Below are 18,364 nucleotides of genomic sequence, written 5' to 3' on the forward strand. Positions count from 1 at the left end.
CGACAGGACGCTGTCACGATGGCCTCGCCGGTTGGACCAGAGACCATTGAGGTTACCCCCTCCCCCAGGAGGAGCAGGGTGGAGTGCCCTTGGGCAGTGCCAGCTTGGCGCCCTGGCACTGCACACCAGACACCCTAGCAGCACCCACTGAGCACCGGGCAGACCCAATGGGATGAGACTGCAGGGCAGGGCCTAAGTCAGAGCCAAGGGGATAAGGCTGAGGGTCAGGGCATACAGCAGAGGCAGGCAGGGGAAGGGGTTGGGGGTACACTCTGAAACCAGGACGGTGGAATACTGCACGCTCTGTAACCACAATCCACTGGCTCCTGCAGGGTGGGGGTTGTGGATGATTGGTCGGTTCATGCGGTGGGAGTCAGGCGATTGGCTGGTCTGTGCACGAGAGGGGCAGTATGTTCATGTGGGGAGGGGGTGGCAATTGGTCACAGAGGCCAGTGGCAGCTGAGGAAAGTGGCTGAGAGATCTGCACATGCACAATGGCGCTCTCTGCTGAACACTGCCGGCTTTCGGGTGAGCTTAGGCTTCGCCCCTTCCCACTGCTTCCAGAAAACAGATCTTGCTTCATTTTACCTCAAAATGAGGCAAGGTTTGACTTTCTCCACTTATAACCAAAAAAAAGGGCACTGTGAGGAGGTAAAAGTGAAGGAAAGATTTTCATAAATTTTCTTAAATAAGTTAGTTGGTGCTTGAAATGTCGGTCAATGGGGTTAAGTGCTGCACTTGTGAAATGTGGGAGATCCGTGATGCTTCCAGCGTCTCAGACGACTACATCAGCATGAGGTGCACCCAACTGCAGCTTTTTACAGACCACATGGATAGGTTGGAGCAGCAGCTGGTGAGAAGTGCCATAGATAGAAGCTTCAGTGATGTGGTCACACCCAAGGTGTAGCCAGATAGATGGGTGACCGCTAGAAGGAGCAGGCAGTCAGTGCAGGAATCCCCTGTGGTTATTCCTCTCTCTAATAAGTATACGGTTTAAGATACTGTTGGGGGAGATGGTCTATCGGGGATAACAGCAACAGCAGCAGCCAAAGCAGTGATACAGCTGGTTCAGTTGTTAAGCAGGGAAGGAGAAAGAGCAGAGGAATAGTTATAGGGGTCTCTATAATTAGGGTTGCAGATAGGCGATTCTGTGGATGTGAAAGAGACGCCAGGATGATATGTTGCTTCCCTAGTGCCAGGGTCCAGGATGTCTCTGAACGGACAGAAAGCATTCTGAAGGGAGAGAGTGTACAGACAGAGGTTTTGGTATGTATTGGTACTAACCACATAAGCAGGAAGAGTGATGAGGTCCTGCAGCAGCAGTTTAGGGAGTTAGGTAGAAAGTTAAAAAGCAGGATCTCTCAGGTTGTAATCTCAGGATTACTTCCTATACCACGTACCTGTGAGGCTAGGAATAGGAAGATAGTGCAGCTCAACATGTGGCTAAACAGCTGGTGTACGAGGAAAGGTTTCAGATATCTGGACTATTGGGGTCTTTCCTGGGACAGGTGGGACCTCTATAAGAAAGATGGGTTGCATCTAAACTGGAAGGGAAGTGCATTTGTTTCAGTGTGAGAAGTGTAACAGGTAAGGCAGATGAACTTAGAGCTTGGATTAGTATTAGGAACTATGATGTTGTTGCCATTACAGAGTCTTGGTTAAGGGAAGGACAGGATTGGCAGCTTAGCATTCCAGGATAGAGATGTTCCAGGCGGGATAGAGGGGATGGAAAAGGGGTGGGGGAGCTGCACTATTGGTTAAGGAGAATATCACAGCTGTACTCTGGGAGGACATCTCAGAGGGTTCATCTAGCGAGGCAGTATGGGTAGAGCTCAGGATAGGAAGGGTGCAGTCACAATGTTGGGGGTTTACTATAGGCCACCCAACTGCCAGCGGAAGCTGGAGGAACAGATATGTAGACAGGTTTTGGCAAAGTATGAAAGTAACAGAGTTGTTGTGGTGGAAGATTTTAACTGACTGGGACTCATTTACCCGGGGTGTGGATGGGGCAGAGTTTGTAAGGAACATCCAGGAAGGCTTCTTGAAACAGTCTGTAGATAGTCCAACTAGGGAAGGGGCCACACTGGACCTGGTATTGGGGAATGAGCCCAGCCAGGTGGTTGATGTTTCAGTAGGGGAGCAGATCGGGAACAGTGACCACAATTCAGTAAGCTTGAAGATACTGATGGATAAAGATAAGTGTCGTCCTCAAGTTAAGGTGCTGAATTGGGGGAAGGCTAATTACAACAATATTAGGCAGGAACTGAAGAATGTAGATTGGGGGCAGATGTTTGAGGGCAAATCAACATCTGGCATGTGGAAGGCTTTCAAATGTAAGTTGATAAGGATTCAGGACCAGGACATTCCTGTCAGGATGAAGGATAAGGATGGCAAGTTTTGGGAACCTTGGATAATGAGAGATATTGTGAGCCTAGTCAAAGAGAAAAAGGAAGCATTTGTCAAAGCTGGGAGGCTGGGAACACAGGAAGAAAGTGTGGAATACAAGGAAAGTAGAAAGAAACTTAAGCAAGGAGTAAGGAGGGTTAAAAGTGGTCATGGAAAGTCAGGATTAAGGAAAATCTTCAGGCTTTATTAAATGAGTACTTTGCAGGATTCACCAAAGAGAGGGACTTGGTGGATGTTGAATCTGAGAAAGGGTGTGTAGATATTTTGAGACATGTTGACATGGAAAAGGAGGAGGTACATAGAACATATAAACACTACAGCACAAACAGGCTCTTCAGCCCACAAGTTGCGTCGATCATATCCATACCTACCAGGTCTATCTATAACCCTCAATCTCATTAAATCCCATGTACTCATCCAGAAGTCTCTTAAAAGACCCCAGCGAGTTTGCCTCTACCACCACTGACGGCAGTCGATTCCACTCAATCACCACCCTCTGAGTGAAAAACTTACCCCTGACATCTTTTCTGGCTCACTTGTTTCACTTGGGGATTCCCGTGAATGTGTGTATAAGGATGTGGATGATACTGATGTCTTTCTCTTTTAATCCACAGGTGCTTCAGTCCACCTTGTTGTCCAACAAGGGGCATACTCGCGATGGGTCGTACGAGGGCTGCTCTTGGTTGTTTCGAGAGTAGCCTAATAGTTCACGTCGTTAGTGTACGCTTAAACTGGACCAGATGCTGGGCAACACAACAGCTCAGTGACTATCACTGTTTGCTGTGCAGACACATGGATTGAGTTTCTTGAGAAACATTAAGGTAGACAAGTCTACAGGTCCTGATGGGATATACCCCAGAATACTGAGAGAGGCAAGGGAGAAAATTGCTGGAGCCTTGAGAGAAATCTGTGTGTCCTTACTGGCTACTGGGGAAGTCATGATGCTGAGATGCCAGCATTGGACTGGGGTAAGCACAGTAAAATTCTCACAACATCAGGTTGCTGTGAGACTTCTTACTGTATAGGGGAAGGCCCAGAGGATTGGAGAATAGTCAATGTTGTTCCTTTGTTTAAGAAGAGTAACAAGGATAACCCACGTTATTTGCAAGTCATGTGGCAGCTTTATAGATCCTTAGATAGGCCGCATTTGGAATATAGTGTTCAATTTTGGTCACCACACTACCAGAAGGATGTGGAGGCTTTGGAGAGGGACAGAAAAGATTTATCTGGATGGAAGGCATTAGCTATGAGGAGACACTGGAGAAACTTAGTTTGTTCTCACTGGAACAATAGAGGTTGAGGGGAGACCTGATAGAAGTCTACAAGATTATGAGAGGCATGGATAGACTGGATACTCAGAAGCTTTTTCCCAAGGTGGAAAAGTCAAAACTAGGGGGCAGAAGTTTAAGATGTGAGGGGCAAGGTTTAAAGGAAATGTACGAGGCAGATTTTTTTATACAGAGGGTGATGGATGCCTGGAACTCACCGCCTTGGAAGATAGAACATCTCAGAAGATAAACACCAGCCTGGACTGAGTGCTGCTGGGTTCTGTGTAGAGGAACAGAGAAATGCACCCATTCCAGCAATCAGGCATCTTCACTATTGAGTAGAGTAGCAAGAATAATCCAGGTAATTACAGGCCGGTGAGCCTTACATCAGTGGTAGGGACATTATTGGAGAGGATTCTTCAAGACACGAGTCACAAAAACCTAGTCTGCAGGTGCAGCAGGTGATCAAGAAGGCGAATGGGATGCTGGCCTTTATAGCAAGGGGGATAGAATATAAAAGCAGGGAGGTCTTGCTGCAACTGTTCAGGGTACTGGTGAGGCCGCAGCTGGAGTACTGTGTGCAGTTTTGGTCGCTGCACTTACGCAAGGATATTTTGGCCTTGGAGGGAATGCAGAGGAGGTTTACTAGGCTGATACCGGAGATGAGGGGGTTGGACTATGAAGAGAGACTAAATAGACTGGGTCTGTACTTGTTGGAGTTTAGAAGGATGAGGGGGGATCTTATAGAGACGTATAAGATAATGAAAGGGATGGATAGAGGTAGGGAGATTCTCCCCGCTTAGAAAGGATAGCAGGACTAGAGGGCACAGCCTCAAGATAAGAGGGGGCAGTTTAGATCAGAGTTGAGGAGGAACTTCTTCACTCAAAGGGTGGTGAATCTCTGGAATTCTCTGCCCGTTGAAGTGGTGGAGGCTACCTCGCTGAATATATTTAAGACACGGGTGGATAGGTTTCTGATAGACAGGGGAATTAAGGGTTATGGGGAAAGGGCGGGAATGTGGAACTGAGCCACGACAGATCAGCCATGATCTTATTGAATGGCGGGGCAGGCTCAAAAGGGCTAGATGGCCTACTCCTGCTCCTATTTCTTATGTTCTTATGTACTTATAGTGGAAGCAGATATGGTAGTGACTTTGAGGGGTGTCTTGACAAATATATGAATAGGATGGGAATAGAGGGATATGGTACCCAGAAGGGTAGGGGGTTTTAGTCAGGCAGCATGGTCAGTGCAGGCTTGGAGGGCCGAAGGGCCTGTTCCTGTGCTGTAATTGTCTTTGTTCTTTGTAATTACAGGCTGGTGTGCCTTATGTGTGGTGATGTGGTGGCCATTACGGAGACTTGGACGTCTCAGGGACAGGACTGGGTACTTCAGGTGCCAGGATTCAGATGTTTCAGAAAGGACAGGGAGGGAGGCAAAAGTTGGGGGGGAGTGGCACTGTTGATCAGGGACAGTGTCATGGCTGTAGAGAAGATGGACACTGTGGAGGGACTGTCTACGGAGTCTCTGTGGGTGGAAGTTAGGAACAGCAAGGGGTTGATAACTTTGCTGGGTGTTTTCTATAGGCCGCCCAATAGTGACAGGGAAGTTGAGGTGCAGATAAGGAAACAGATCCTAGAGAGATGTAGTAATAACAGAGTTGTCGTGATGGGAGACTTTAATTTCCCAAACATCGACTGGAATATCCCAAGGGTAAGGGGTTTGGATGGGGAGGAGTTTGTTAGGTGTGTTCAGGAAGGTTTCCTGACACAGTACATGGATAAGCCTACGAGGGGAGAGGTTGTACTTGACCTGGTACTGGCGAATGAACCAGGACAGGTGTCGGATCTCTCGGTGGGAGAGCATCTCGGGGATGGAGATCATAATTCTATCTCCTTCACAATAGCATTGGAAAGAGATAGGATCAGGCAAACTAGGAAAGTGTTTATCTGGAGTAAGAGGAAATATGAAGCCATTAGGAAGGAAATTAGACAAGTAAATTGGAAGGAGGTGTTCTTGGGGAAAAGTACTGAAGGAAGGTGGCAAATTTTCAAGGAATGTTTGTCTGGAGCTCTGCACAACAACGTTCCGATGAGACAAGGAGGTTTTGGTAGGTTATTGGAACCGTGGTGCACTAAGGTTGTAACAAACCTAGTTAAAAAGAAAAGAAAGGCGTACAGAGAGCTAAGAGATGTTAGGGATCGAGAGGAGTATACAGCCTGTAGGAAGGAACGTAAAAAGGAAATTAGGAGAGCCAGAAGGGGTCATGAGAAGTCGTTGGCGGGTAAGATTAAGGAGAACCCCAAAGCGTTCGACAAATATGTGAAGAGTAAAAGGATGAGATGTGAAGGAATGGACCGAGAAAGGTGAAGGGGGACAAGTCTGTGTGGAACCGGTAGAAATAGCAGAGGTGCTTAATGAGTACTTTGCCTTAGTATTCATGGTGGAAAATGATCTGGGAGGTTGTACTGCAGGTTTGCAGCAGACTGAAAAGATGGAGTATATGGACATTAAGAAAGAGGATGCGTTGGAAATTTTGAATAGCATCAAGATAGATAAGTCGCCGGGACCGGAAGGGATGTACCCCAGGGTACTGTGGGAGGTGAGGGAAGAGATTGCAGAGCCTCTGGTGATGATTTTTGCATCGTTGATGGAGACGGGAGAGGTTCCGGAGAATTGTGGATGTGGTTCCTGAGTGTTTAGGAAGGATAGACGGGAGGAAAAAGTGGGGGGCGTAGCTCTGCTGATTAAGGATAGCATCAGGGTGGTAGTAAGGGATGATATAGGAACCAAAGAGCAGAACGTGGAATCGTTGTGGGTGGAGATTAGGAACAGCAAAGGGAGGAAGACACTGGTGGGTGTTGTTTATAGGCCCCCGAATAATGATCTGGAGGTGGGGCGGGCTGTTAACGAGCAAATAAATGCAGTGTGCAGGAATGGGACGGCGATAATTATGGGGGATTTCAATCTACATATTGATTGGTCGACCCATGTTGGACGCGGTGGGCTTGAGGAGGAGTTCTTGGAATGCTGCCGGGATAGTTTCCTTGAACAGTGTTGGAGCCGACGAGGGAGCGAGCTATCTTGGATCTGGCGTTATGTAATGAGGCGGGTAGAATTAGGGACCTTGTGGTGAAGGATCCTCTTGGGGAGAGTGATCATTGTATGGTGGAGTTTCTGATGCAGATGGAGGAGGAGAAAGTGGGCTCCCGGACATGCGTCCTTTGTTTGAACAGAGGGGAGTACGGTAGGATGAGAGAAGAATTGGCAAATGTTGATTGGGGGAGCGCGTTGGGAGGTAGGTCTGCTGAGGAGCAGTGGAGGATCTTTAAGGAGATCTTTCTTGATGCTCAGCAGAAATTTATTCCGATGGTTAAAAAGGATCGTAGGAAGAGAGGTAATCAGCCGTGGACAACGAAGGAGGTGAAGGAAAGTGTTAAATTAAAAGCGGATGCGTTTAGAGTAGCTAAGAGTAGTGGGCGAGAAGAGGATTGGGAGAGGTTTAAATGTCAACAAAGAATGACAAAGAAATTGATAAAGGGTAGGATAAACTATGAAGCTGGGCGAGCGCTTAATATAAAAAAGGATAGCAAGAGTTTTTATAAATACATAAAAAGGAAGAGGCTGGCTAGGGTGAACATTGGACCCTTAGAGGATGAGAGGGGGGACTTAGTGGTAGGGGATGGGGATATGGCTGAGGCCCTGAATAACTTTTTTGTTTCAGTCTTCACGGAGGAGGACGTGAATAATTTGCCGGGTGTTAGCGATGGAAAGATGGTAGGAGTGGAGGGCCTGAATGACATTATTGTTACTAGAGAGGCGGTGCTCGACAGACTGGAGGGACTGATTGTTGTCAAGTCCCCAGGGCCGGATGGAATGCATCCAAGGGTTCTGAAGGAAATGGCGGAGGTGATAGTGGATGCCTTGGTGATTATTTTCCAAACCTCGCTGGATTCCGGGGAAGTGCTGGAAGATTGGAAAACAGCTAATGTTACGCCATTGTTTAAGAAGGGTGGCAGGCAAAAGGTGGGGAATTATAGGCCGGTTAGTTTAACGGCTGTTGTAGGAAAAATGTTGGAATCCGTGATCAAGGAGAAAATAGCGAGGCATCTTGAGAAGAATTGCTTGATAGAGCAGACGCAGCATGGTTTCGTTAAGGGGAAGTCGTGTCTGACGAACTTATTGGAGTTCTATGAGGATGTGTCTTGGGCGGTGGATAGAGGAGAGCCGGTGGATGTGGTGTTTCTTGATTTTCAGAAGGCGTTTGACAAGGTGCCTCACAAGAGGTTATTGCAGAAGGTAAGGGGGCATGGAGTTGGGGGTAGGGTGTTAGCGTGGATAGAGGATTGGTTGTCAAATAGGAGGCAGAGAGTGGGGGTCAATGGGTGCTATTCGGATTGGCGGTTGGTGACTAGTGGAGTGCCCCAGGGGTCGGTGCTGGGGCCTCAGGTATTCACCATTTATATAGATGATCTGGAGGAGGGAACCGAGTGTATGGTGTCAAAATTTGCTGATGACACCAAGATTGGTGGAACGGCAAATTGCGTGGAGGGTGTGGAGAGTCTGCAGAAAGATCTAGATAGGCTGGGCGAATGGGCCAGGAAATGGCAAATGGAATTTAATGTTGGCAAGTGTGAGGTGGTCCACTTTGGTAGGAATAATGGTAGGAAGGAGTATTACTTACGTGGCAAGAAACTGCAGCAGGCGACGGTGCAGAGGGACCTCGGGGTCCTTGTGCATGAGTCGCAAAAACCCAGCCTGCAGGTGCAGCAGGTGGTCAGGAAGGCGAATGGGATGCTGGCCTTCATAGCGAGGGGGATTGAATATAAAAGTAGGGAGGTCTTGCTGCAGTTCTACAGGGCATTGGTGAGGCTGCAGCGGGAGTACTGTGTGCAGTTTTGGTCGCCGTACTTATGCAAGGATATTTTGGCCTTGGAGGGAGTGCAGAGGAGGTTTACTAAGCTGATTACTAAGCTTGGAGTTGAGGGGATTAAACTATGAGGAGAGGCTGAATAAACTAGGCTTGTACTTGTTAGAGTTTAGAAGAATGAGGGGAGATCTCATTGAGACGTATAAGATGTTGAATGGGATGGATAGGATAGAGGTGGAGAGACTCTTCCCGCTCAAGGACAGTAAGACTAGAGGGCACAGCCTCAAGATAAAGGGGAGGCGGTTTAGAACGGAGTTGAGGAGGAACTTCTTCACTCAAAGGGTGGTGAATCTCTGGAATTTTCTGCCTGTTGAAGTGGTGGAGGCTGCCTCGCTAAATATTTTTAAGACGCGGGTTGATAGGTTTTTGATAAGCGAGGGGATTAAGGGTTATGGGGAGAGGGCGGGAAAGTGGAACAGAGCCACGACAGATCAGCCGTGATCTTATTGAATGGCGGGGCAGGCTCGAAGGGCTAGATGGCCTACTCCTGCTCCTATTTCTTATGTTCTTATGTTCCTATATTCAAGAAAGGGAAAAGGGATAGCCCAGGAAATTACCGACCGGTGAGTCTAACCTCAATGGTTGGTAAGTTGATGGAAAAGATTCTGAGGGATAGGATTTATGAACATTTAGAGAAGTTTAGTATGCTGAAAAGTAGTCAGCACGGCTTTGTCCAGAACACGTCGTGCCTTATGAGCCTAGTTGATATCTTTGAAAATGTGACTAAACACATTGACGAAGGAAGAGCGGTGGATGTGGTTTACATGGTCTTCAGCAAAGTGTTCGATAATGTCCTCCATGCAAGACTTCTTGAGAAAGTGAAAGGGCATGGGATCCAAGGGGCTTTGGCCTTGTGGATCCAGAACTGGCTTGCCTGCAGAAGGCAGAGAGTGGTTGTGGATGGGTCTTTTTCTACATGGAGGTCGGTCACCAGTGGAGTGCCCCAGGGATCTGTTCTGGGACCCTTACTGTTTGTCATTTTCTTCAATGACCTGGATGAGGAAGTGGAGGGATGGGTTAGTAAGTTCGCCGACAATACAAAAGTTGGTGGTGTTGTGGATAGTCTGGAGGGATGTCAAGTTGCAGCGAGACATTGATAAGATGCAAGACTGGGCGGAGAAGTGGCAGATGGACTTCAATCCGGATTCATGTGTAGTGGTCCATTTTGGCAAGTCCAATGGGATGAAGGAGTATAGAGTAGCAGTGTAGAGGATCAGAAGGACCTTGGAGTATGGGTCCATATGACTCTTAAATCGGCCTCACAGGTGGAGGATGTGGTCAAGAAGGCGTATGGTGCACTGGCCTTCATCAATCAAGGGATTGAGTTTAGGAGTTGGGAGATAATGCTGCAGCTTTATAAGACCCTAGTCAGACCCCACTTTGAGTACTGTGCGCAGTTCTGGTCGCAGGAGGGATGTGGAGGCTATTGAAAGGTTGCAGAGGAAATTTACAAGGATGTTGCCTGGATTGGGTGGCATGCCTTATTAGGATAGGTTAAGGGAGCTCAATCTTTTCTCCCTGGAGAGACGAAGATGAGAGATGACCTGATAGAGGTTTATAAGATGTTGAGAGGTATAGAACATAAGAACATAAGAAATAGGAGCAGGAGTAGGCCATCTAGCCCCAAGCTTGCCCCGCCATTCAATAAGATCTGAAGTGGATCAGTTCCACTTTCCCGCTTTCTCCCCATAACCCTTAATTCCCCTGTCTATCAGAAACCCATCTACCCGTGACTTAAATATATTCAACAAGGTAGCCTCCACCACTTCAATGGGCAGAGAATTCCAGAGATTCGCCACCCTTTGAGTGAAGAAGTTCCTCCTCAACTCCGTTCTAAACTGCCCCCCCTTATTTTGAGGCTGTGCTCTCTAGTTCTGTTTTCCTTTCTAAGTGGGAAGAATCTCTCTACCTCTACCCTATCTAGCCCCTTCATTATCTTGTAAGTCTTGTAGATCGGGTGGATACTCACAGGCTATTTCCCCAGGGCTGAAATGGTCACTGTGAGAGGACACAGGTTTAAGGTGCTGGGGAGTAGGTACAGAGGAGATCTCAGGGGTAAGTTTTTCACGCAGAGGGTGGTGAGTGAGTAGAATCGGCTGCCATTGGTGGTGGTGGAGGCAAATTCGAAAGGGTCTTTTAAGAAACTTCTGGATGAGTACATGGCACTTCATAGGATTGAGGGTTATCGGTAGGCCTAGTAGTTCAGGATATGATCAGCGCAACTTGTGGGCCGAAGAGCCAGTTTGTGCTGTAGTTTTTCTATGTTCTATGTCAGTGATAGGGAAATTTTTGGAGAGGATTCTTCGAGACAGGATTTACTCTCACTTGGAAATATGTAGACATGTTAGCGAGAGGCAACATGGTTTTGTGAAGAGGGGATCGTGTCTCACTAAGGTGATCGAGTTTTTCGAGGAAGACACAAAGATGATTGATGAGGGTTCAGCAGTGGATATTATCTACATGGACTCCAGTAAGGCCTTTGACAAGGTCCCTCATGGCAGACTGGTGCAGAAGGCGAAGTTGATCGGGATCAGAGGTGAGCTGGCAAGGCGGATACAAAACTGGCTCGGTCAAAGGAGATAGAGGGTAGCAGTGGAAGAGTGCATTTCTGAATGGAGGGCTGTGACAAGTGGTGTTCCTCAGGGATCAGTGCTGGGTTCTTTGCTGTTTGTAATATATATAAATGATTTGGAAGAAAATGTAACTGGATTGATTAGTAAGTTTGCGGACGACACAAAGGTTGGTGGATTTGCGGACAGCAATGAGGACCATCAGAGGATACAGCAGGATATAGATCAGTTGGAGACTTGGGCAGAGAGATGGCAGATGGAGTTTAATCCAGACAAATGAGAGATAATGCATTTTTGAAGGTCTATTTCTTATCTGTATTATATAGAAAATGGCAGAACCCTTAAGAGAATTGATTGGCAGAGAGGTCTGAGTGTACAGGTACACAGGTCACTGAAAGTGGCAATGCAAGAGGAGAAGGTAGTCAAGAAGGCATATGGCATGCTTGGCTTCATCGGCCGGGGAATTGAGTTTAAAAATTGGTAAGTCATGTTGCAGCTTTATAGAACCTTAGTTAGGCTGCACTTGGAATATAGCATTCAATTCTGGTCGCCACACTACCACAAGGCTTTGGAGAGGGCACAGAAAAGATTTACCAGGATTTTTCCTGGTATGGAAACTTGATTTGTTCTCATTGGAATGACACAGGTTGAGGGGAGACCTGATAGAAGTTGACAACATTGAGGGGCATGAACAGAGTGGATAGTCAGAAGCTTTTTCCCAGGGTGGAAGAGTCAATTGCTGGGGGGCACAGGTTTAAGGTGTGAGGGGGGAGGTTTAAAGGAGATGTATGAAGCAGATTTTTTTTACACAGAGAGTGGCGTTGCCGAGGGAGGTAGTGGAAGCAGATACGATAGTGAGTTTTCAGGGGCGTCTTGAAAAATACATGAATAGGATGGGAATAGAGGAATAACGTCCTCGGAAGGGTAGGAGGTTCTAGTTAAGTTGGACAGCATGGTCGGTGCAGGCTTGGAGGGCCAAACGGCCTGTTCCTGTGCTGGAATTTTCTTTGTTCTTTTAACTTTTGGTGAGATTGTGTTCACTTCCCATTCTAATTGCTCACTGCCTAAACAGACTTTTTTCATGTCACGATTTTACCTTAAATCAACACCCCTAGATTCTTAATGCTTCTATCAATAGGAACAGAATTCCTCCAATTACCCTGTTCACAATATACCCATATATGCACACACACGTGCACACACGCTACACACATGCATACACAGACACACGCATATATATCAGTGTTTCTGGAATTATCATTCAGTGAGGGTCTTGTGGTTTAACGTCCTTTGATAATGTGATCAGAAATCTCCAATGAAAAGAATAATTCTTTCCTTGAGTTGAAAGTGAGCATTGAGAACAGTGTCACAAACTATTACTCCCAGTATAAATTTCTGCAGCTTGCAGCCAAACTTACTGCTTCCGACACTTGATGTATTTATCATTTTCATCCTTGCCACAGTTTCCAAATTCACTTCCTTCCTCATTTGTAACTTGATAACAAAGATCTTCAGCAGACGTGGCACCTGTTAGACAGAAAGGGGGAGTGTTAAGACCCCCAGACTTGGCCATTCTAGACAACCATCCCCTGCTCCAGGCTCTGATCAAAGGAAACAGGTGACAGGAGAATGACTGAAAGAGAAAGAATGAAACAAACTGACGAGAATGCAACAACTTTTATTCATATAGCACCTCCCACAGTTTAAGGGTGTCAGATATCTGAACAGGATTAGATCCAATGGCCAATTAAACCTGCTCCACTATTCAACTCACTTTCCCTCAAACCTGCTTCCCAAGAAAACAGAAACTGTCCGTCCCTCAGCCCCTTCAGCAATGGAAAACCCACAAAGCTGTGCATAGAATATTTCAAACATTCACCACCCTTCTCAGTGTTAAACAATCCGCCTTATCCTCAGGCTGTGCCCCTGTGTTTTAGATTCTGGACCAACAGGATCAATCTCTCAGCATGCCCCCTGTCAAACTCCTTCAGAATTGGGTCAATTTCAATGACATTTTCTCTCAGTCTCAGCCTCCACAGACTATAAACCTGATTGATTCATCTAATCTCCATATTCCAAATCTCCCAGGGACCGATCCAGTCAAACTTTACTGTGCTGCCTTCAATGTATTCATGCTTCGATGTGGAGAGTGAATGGCACATTGTGTTCCAGATATGAACCGGAATTCTCTCGTCTCGCATGACCCGTCAGTTTACCATGGCCAGTCCACATCATTGCACTGTGGGAGGAAACTGGAGCACTCAGAGGAAACCCAGGCAGACACAAAGTGAATGTGCAAACTCCACACAGACAGTCCTCCAAGCAGAGAATCGAACCCAGGTCCCTGGCACTGTGAGACAGCAGTGCTAATCACTGTGTCACCGTGCTGCCCCAGGTCCCTGGCACTGTGAGGAAGCAGTGTTAATCACTGTGTCACCGTGCTGCCCCGGGTCCCTGGCACTGTGAGACAGCAGCGCTAATCACTGTGTCACCGTGCTGCCCCGGGTCCCTGGCACTGTGAGACAGCAGTGCTAATCACTGTGTCACCGTGCTGCCCCGGGTCCCTGGCACTCTGAGACAGCAGTGCTAATCACTGTGTCACCGTGCTGCCCCGGGTCCCTGGCACTGTGAAACAGCAGTGCTAATCACTGTGTCACCGTGCTGCCCCGGGTCCCTGGCGCTGTGAGACAGCAGTGCTAATCACTGTGTCACCGTGCTGCCCCGGGTCCCTGGCACTGTGAAACAGCAGTGCTAATCACTGTGTCACCGTGCTGCCCGGGGTTCCTGGCACTGTGAGACAGCAGTGCTAATCACTGTGTCTCCGTGCTGCCCCAGGTCCCTGGCAAAGTGAGACAGCAGTGCTAATCACTGTGTCACCGTGCTGCCCCGGGTTCCTGGCACTGTGAGACAGCAGTGCTAATCACTGAGTCACCGTGCTGCCCCAGGTCCCTGGCACTGTGAGACAGCAGTGCTAATCACTGTGTCACCGTGCTGCCCCGGGTCCCTGGCACTGTGAGACAGCAGTGTGAATCACTGTGTCACCGTGCTGCCCTGGGTCCCTGGCACTGTGAGACAGCAGTGCTAATCACTGTGTCACCGTGCAGCCCCGGGTCCCTGGCACTGTGAGACAGCAGTGCTAATCACTGTGTCACCGTGCTGCCCCAGGTCCCTGGCACTGTGAGACAGCAGTGCTAATCACTGTGTCACCGTGCTGCCCCGGGTCCCTGGCACTGTGAGACAGCAGTGCTAATCACTGTGTCACCGTGCTGCCCCGGGTCCCTGGCACTGTGAGACAGCAGTGCTAATCACTGTGTCACCGTGCTGCCCCGGGTCCCTGGCGCTGTGAGGAAGCAGTGCTAATCACTGTGTCACCGTGCTCCCCCAGGTCCCTGGCGCTGTGAGACAGCAGTGTGAATCACTGTGTCACCGTGCTGCCCCGGGTCCCTGGCGCTGTGAGACAGCAGTGCTAATCACTGTGTCACCGTGCTGCCCCGGGTCCCTGGCGCTGTGAGACAGCAGTGCTAATCACTGTGTCACCGTGCTGCCCCAGGTCCCTGGCAGTGTGAGACAGCAGTGCTGATCACTGTGTCACCGTGCTGCCCCGGGTCCCTGGCACTGTGAGACAGCAGTGCTAATCACTGTGTCACCGTGCTGCCCCGGGTCCCTGGCGCTGTGAGACAGCAGTGCTAATCACTGTGTCACCGTGCTGCCCCAGGTCCCTGGCGTTGTGAGGGAGCAGTGCTAACCACTGTGTCACCGTGCCATGAGGTCAGAGAATTCTGGCCACGTTCTCACCAAAACCCTGTACAATTGTAACAAGACTTCTTTACTCTTGCTCTCGAATTTGCTGAGGACACCAAAGTTGGAGGAGTTGTAGACAGTGAGGATGGATGTTACAGTTTGCAGAGGGACATGGATAAGCTGCAGAGCTGGGCTGAGAGGTGGCAGATGGAGTTTAATACGGAAAAGTGTGAGTTGATTCACTTTGGTAAGAGTAACAGAAGTACAGAATACAGGGCTAATGGAAGGACTCTTAGTAGTGTTGATGAGCAGAGAGACCTTGGGGTACATGTGCACAGCTCCCTGAAAGTTGGCACCCAGGTTGATAAGGTTGTTAAGAAGGCGTACGGTGTGTTAGCTTTTATTGGTAGAGGGATTGAATTTCAGAGCCGTGAGGTCATGTTAGAACTGTACAAAACTCTGGTGTGGCCGCACTTGGAGTATTGCGTACAGTTCTGGTCGCCGCATTATAAGAAAGATGTGGAGGCATTGGAAAGGGTGCAGAGGAGGTTTACCAGGATGTTGCCTGGTATGGTGGTAAGGTCTTATGAGGAAAGGCTGAAGGACTTGAGGTTATTTTCATTCGAGAGAAGAAGGTTAAGAGGTGACCTAATTGAGGCACACGAGATGATCAAAGGATTGGATAGGGTGGACAGTGAGAGCCTTTTACCTCGTATGGTGATGGCTAACACGAGGGAACATAGCTTTAAATTAAGGGGTGGTAATTATAGGACGGATGTCAGAGGTAGGTTCTTTACTCAGAGGGTAGTAAGGGCGTGGAATGCCCTGCCTGCAGCAGTTGTGGACTCACCAACTTTAAGGGCGTTCAAATGGTCAGTGGATAGGCATATGGATAACATTGGAATAGTTTAGGTTAGAGGGTCATTAGATTGGTTCCACTGGTCAGCACAACATCGAGGGCCGAAGGGCCTGTACTGCGCTGGAATGTTCTATGTTCTAATCTCCTGACAATAAAGACAATTTTCTTCCATGTTGCTGGTTGCACCATCTGCTTTCTGCACACCCAAATCACAGCAACATTCACATGTTTCACACCATCTAAAAACTTTTCTGTTCTGATAACCAAATAACTTCACACTGCTACATGATACTCGGTCCGCTGTTGTGTTGTCCACTCACCTAACCTGTCTATCTTTTTGCAGCTGTCTGTATCCTCCGCACAGCTACCCTCTTATCTTGTTGGTATTATCAGCAAACTTAGGTACATGATACTGCACCAAAGGCTGCTACATAAGATGAAGATGAACAGTGTTACAGGTAATGTATTAGCATGGATAAAGGATTGGTTAACTAACAATTCATTTTGGTACGACAAACTTATGCTGCAACTATACCGGACGTTGGTGAGACCACATTTGGAATATTGTGTTCAGTTCTGGTCATCTCACTATAAGAAGGATGTGGAAGCATTGGAGAGAGTGCAGAGGATGCTGCCTGGTTTGGCAGATAGGTCTTATGAGGAAAGGTTGAGGGAGCTTTTCTCTTTAGAGTGGAGGAGGATGAGAGGCGACTTAATAGAAGTTGATAAGATGATGAGGCAGATAGATAGAGTGGATGTGCAGAGACAATTTCCTGGGTGGATTGTGCCACCATGCTGCCTCGGGTCAATGGATGGGAAGCTGGTTTGCGTGATTGATTGGACTACGTTCACAACCTTTTGTAGTTTCTTGTGGATTTGGGCAGAGCAGAAGCCATACCAAGCTGTGATACAAGAACATAAGAACATATGAAATAGGAGCAGGAGTAGGCCATCTCGCCCTTCGAGCCTGCCCCGCCATTCAATAAGATCATGGCTGATGTGAAGTGGATCAGTTCCACTTTCCTGCTTTCTCCCCATAACCCTTAATTCCCCTGTCTATCAGAAACCTATCTACCCGTGACTTAAATATATTCAGTGAGGTGGCCTCCACCACTTCAACGGGCAGAGAATTCCAGAGATTCACCACCCTTTGAGTGAAGAAGTTCCTCCCCAACTCCGATCTAAACTGCCCCCCTCTTATCTTGAGGCTGTGTCCTCTCGTCCTGCTATCCTTTCTGAGCGGATCTATCTTATACGTCTCTATAAGATCCCCCCTCATCCTTCTAAACTCCAACGAGTACAGGCCCAGTCTATTTAGTCTCTCTTCATAGTCCAACCCCCTCATCTCCGGTATCAGCCGAACGAACCTCCTCTGCACTCCCTCCAAGGCCAAAATATCCTTGCGCTAGTGCGGCGACCAAAACTGCACACAGTACTCCAGCTGCGGCCTCACCGGTGCCCTGTACAGTTGCAGCAAGACCTCCCTGCTTTTATATTCTATCCCCCTCGCTAAAAAGGCCAACATTCCATTCGCCTTCTTGATCACCTGCTGCACCTGCAGACTGGGTTTTTGCGACTCGTGCACAAGGACCCCCAGGTCCCTCTGCACCGTAGCATGCTGCAGCTTTTCACCCTTTAAATAATAATCCCTCCTAGTATTTTTTCAGCCAAAGTGGATAACCTCACACTTGCTAGCAACCAGAAAGAATGCTTTAAGAACATAAGAACATAAGAAATAGGAGCAGGAGTAGGCCAACTAGCCCTTCGAGCCTGCCCCGCCATTCAATAAGATCATGGCTGATCTGTCATGTCTCAGTTCCACATTCCCGCCCTCTCCCCATAACCCTTAATCCCCTCTCTTATCAAAAACCCATCAACCCCCATCTTAAATATATTTAGCGAGGCAGCCTCCACCACTTCAACGGGCAGAGAATGCCAGAGATTCACCACCCTTTGAGTGAAGAAGTTCCTCCTCAATTCCGTTCTATGATGCATCTGTAAAAGTTGGTGAGAGTCACAGCTGACATTCCAAATTTCCTTTGTCTTCTGAGCCAATCCATCACACAAACCGGCCTCCCATCCATTGACTCTGTCTGCACTTCTCGCTGCCTCAGAAAAGCAACCAGCATAATTAACAACACCACGCATCCCGGACACTCTTCTTCCACCTTCTTCCATAGGGAAAAAGATACAAAAGTCTGAGGTCACGTACCAACCGACACAAGAACAATTGATCTTTCTCTCCACCCTAGCCATGACTGTAACACTATATTCTGCACTCTCTTGTTTCCTTCTCTATGAACGGTATGCTTTGTCTGTATAGGGCGTAAGAAACAATACTTTTCACTGTATGTTAATACATATGACAACAATAAATCAAATCAAATTAAATAATGTGGAAGATGAGGGATCAGTTCAGGGGTGAAGGGTCAGGTCAAGAATGAAGTGTCAGGTCAGAGGTGAAGGGTCAGGTCAAGGGTGAAGGGTCAGGTCAGGGGTGAAGGGTCAGGCCAAGGGTGAAGGGGGTCAGGCCGAGAGTGAAGGTTCAGGCTGAGGGTGAAGGGTCAGGCCGAGGGTCGGTGGTGTGACGGG

The 18,364-nt window shown here is 48.0% G+C and overlaps 1 protein-coding gene across 1 annotated transcript in view; it reads right to left on the minus strand.

The window, feature by feature from the left end:
• LOC145348421 (disintegrin and metalloproteinase domain-containing protein 12-like) overlaps positions 1-18,364 on the minus strand; it is a gene marked incomplete at its 3' end in the record, with an annotated part of 253,493 nt that overhangs the window by 59,704 nt on the left and 175,425 nt on the right. Inside the window, exon 15 of the mRNA XM_080196638.1 lies at positions 12,591-12,699. Coding sequence (XP_080052764.1) covers positions 12,591-12,699 — 109 coding nt within the window. The remainder of the gene's footprint in view (positions 1-12,590; positions 12,700-18,364) is intronic.

The sequence above is a fragment of the Carcharhinus amblyrhynchos genome, chromosome 1, assembly GCF_965287045.1.
Source record: "Carcharhinus amblyrhynchos chromosome 1, sCarAmb.v2.hapA, whole genome shotgun sequence".
Lineage (NCBI taxonomy): Eukaryota > Metazoa > Chordata > Chondrichthyes > Carcharhiniformes > Carcharhinidae > Carcharhinus > Carcharhinus amblyrhynchos.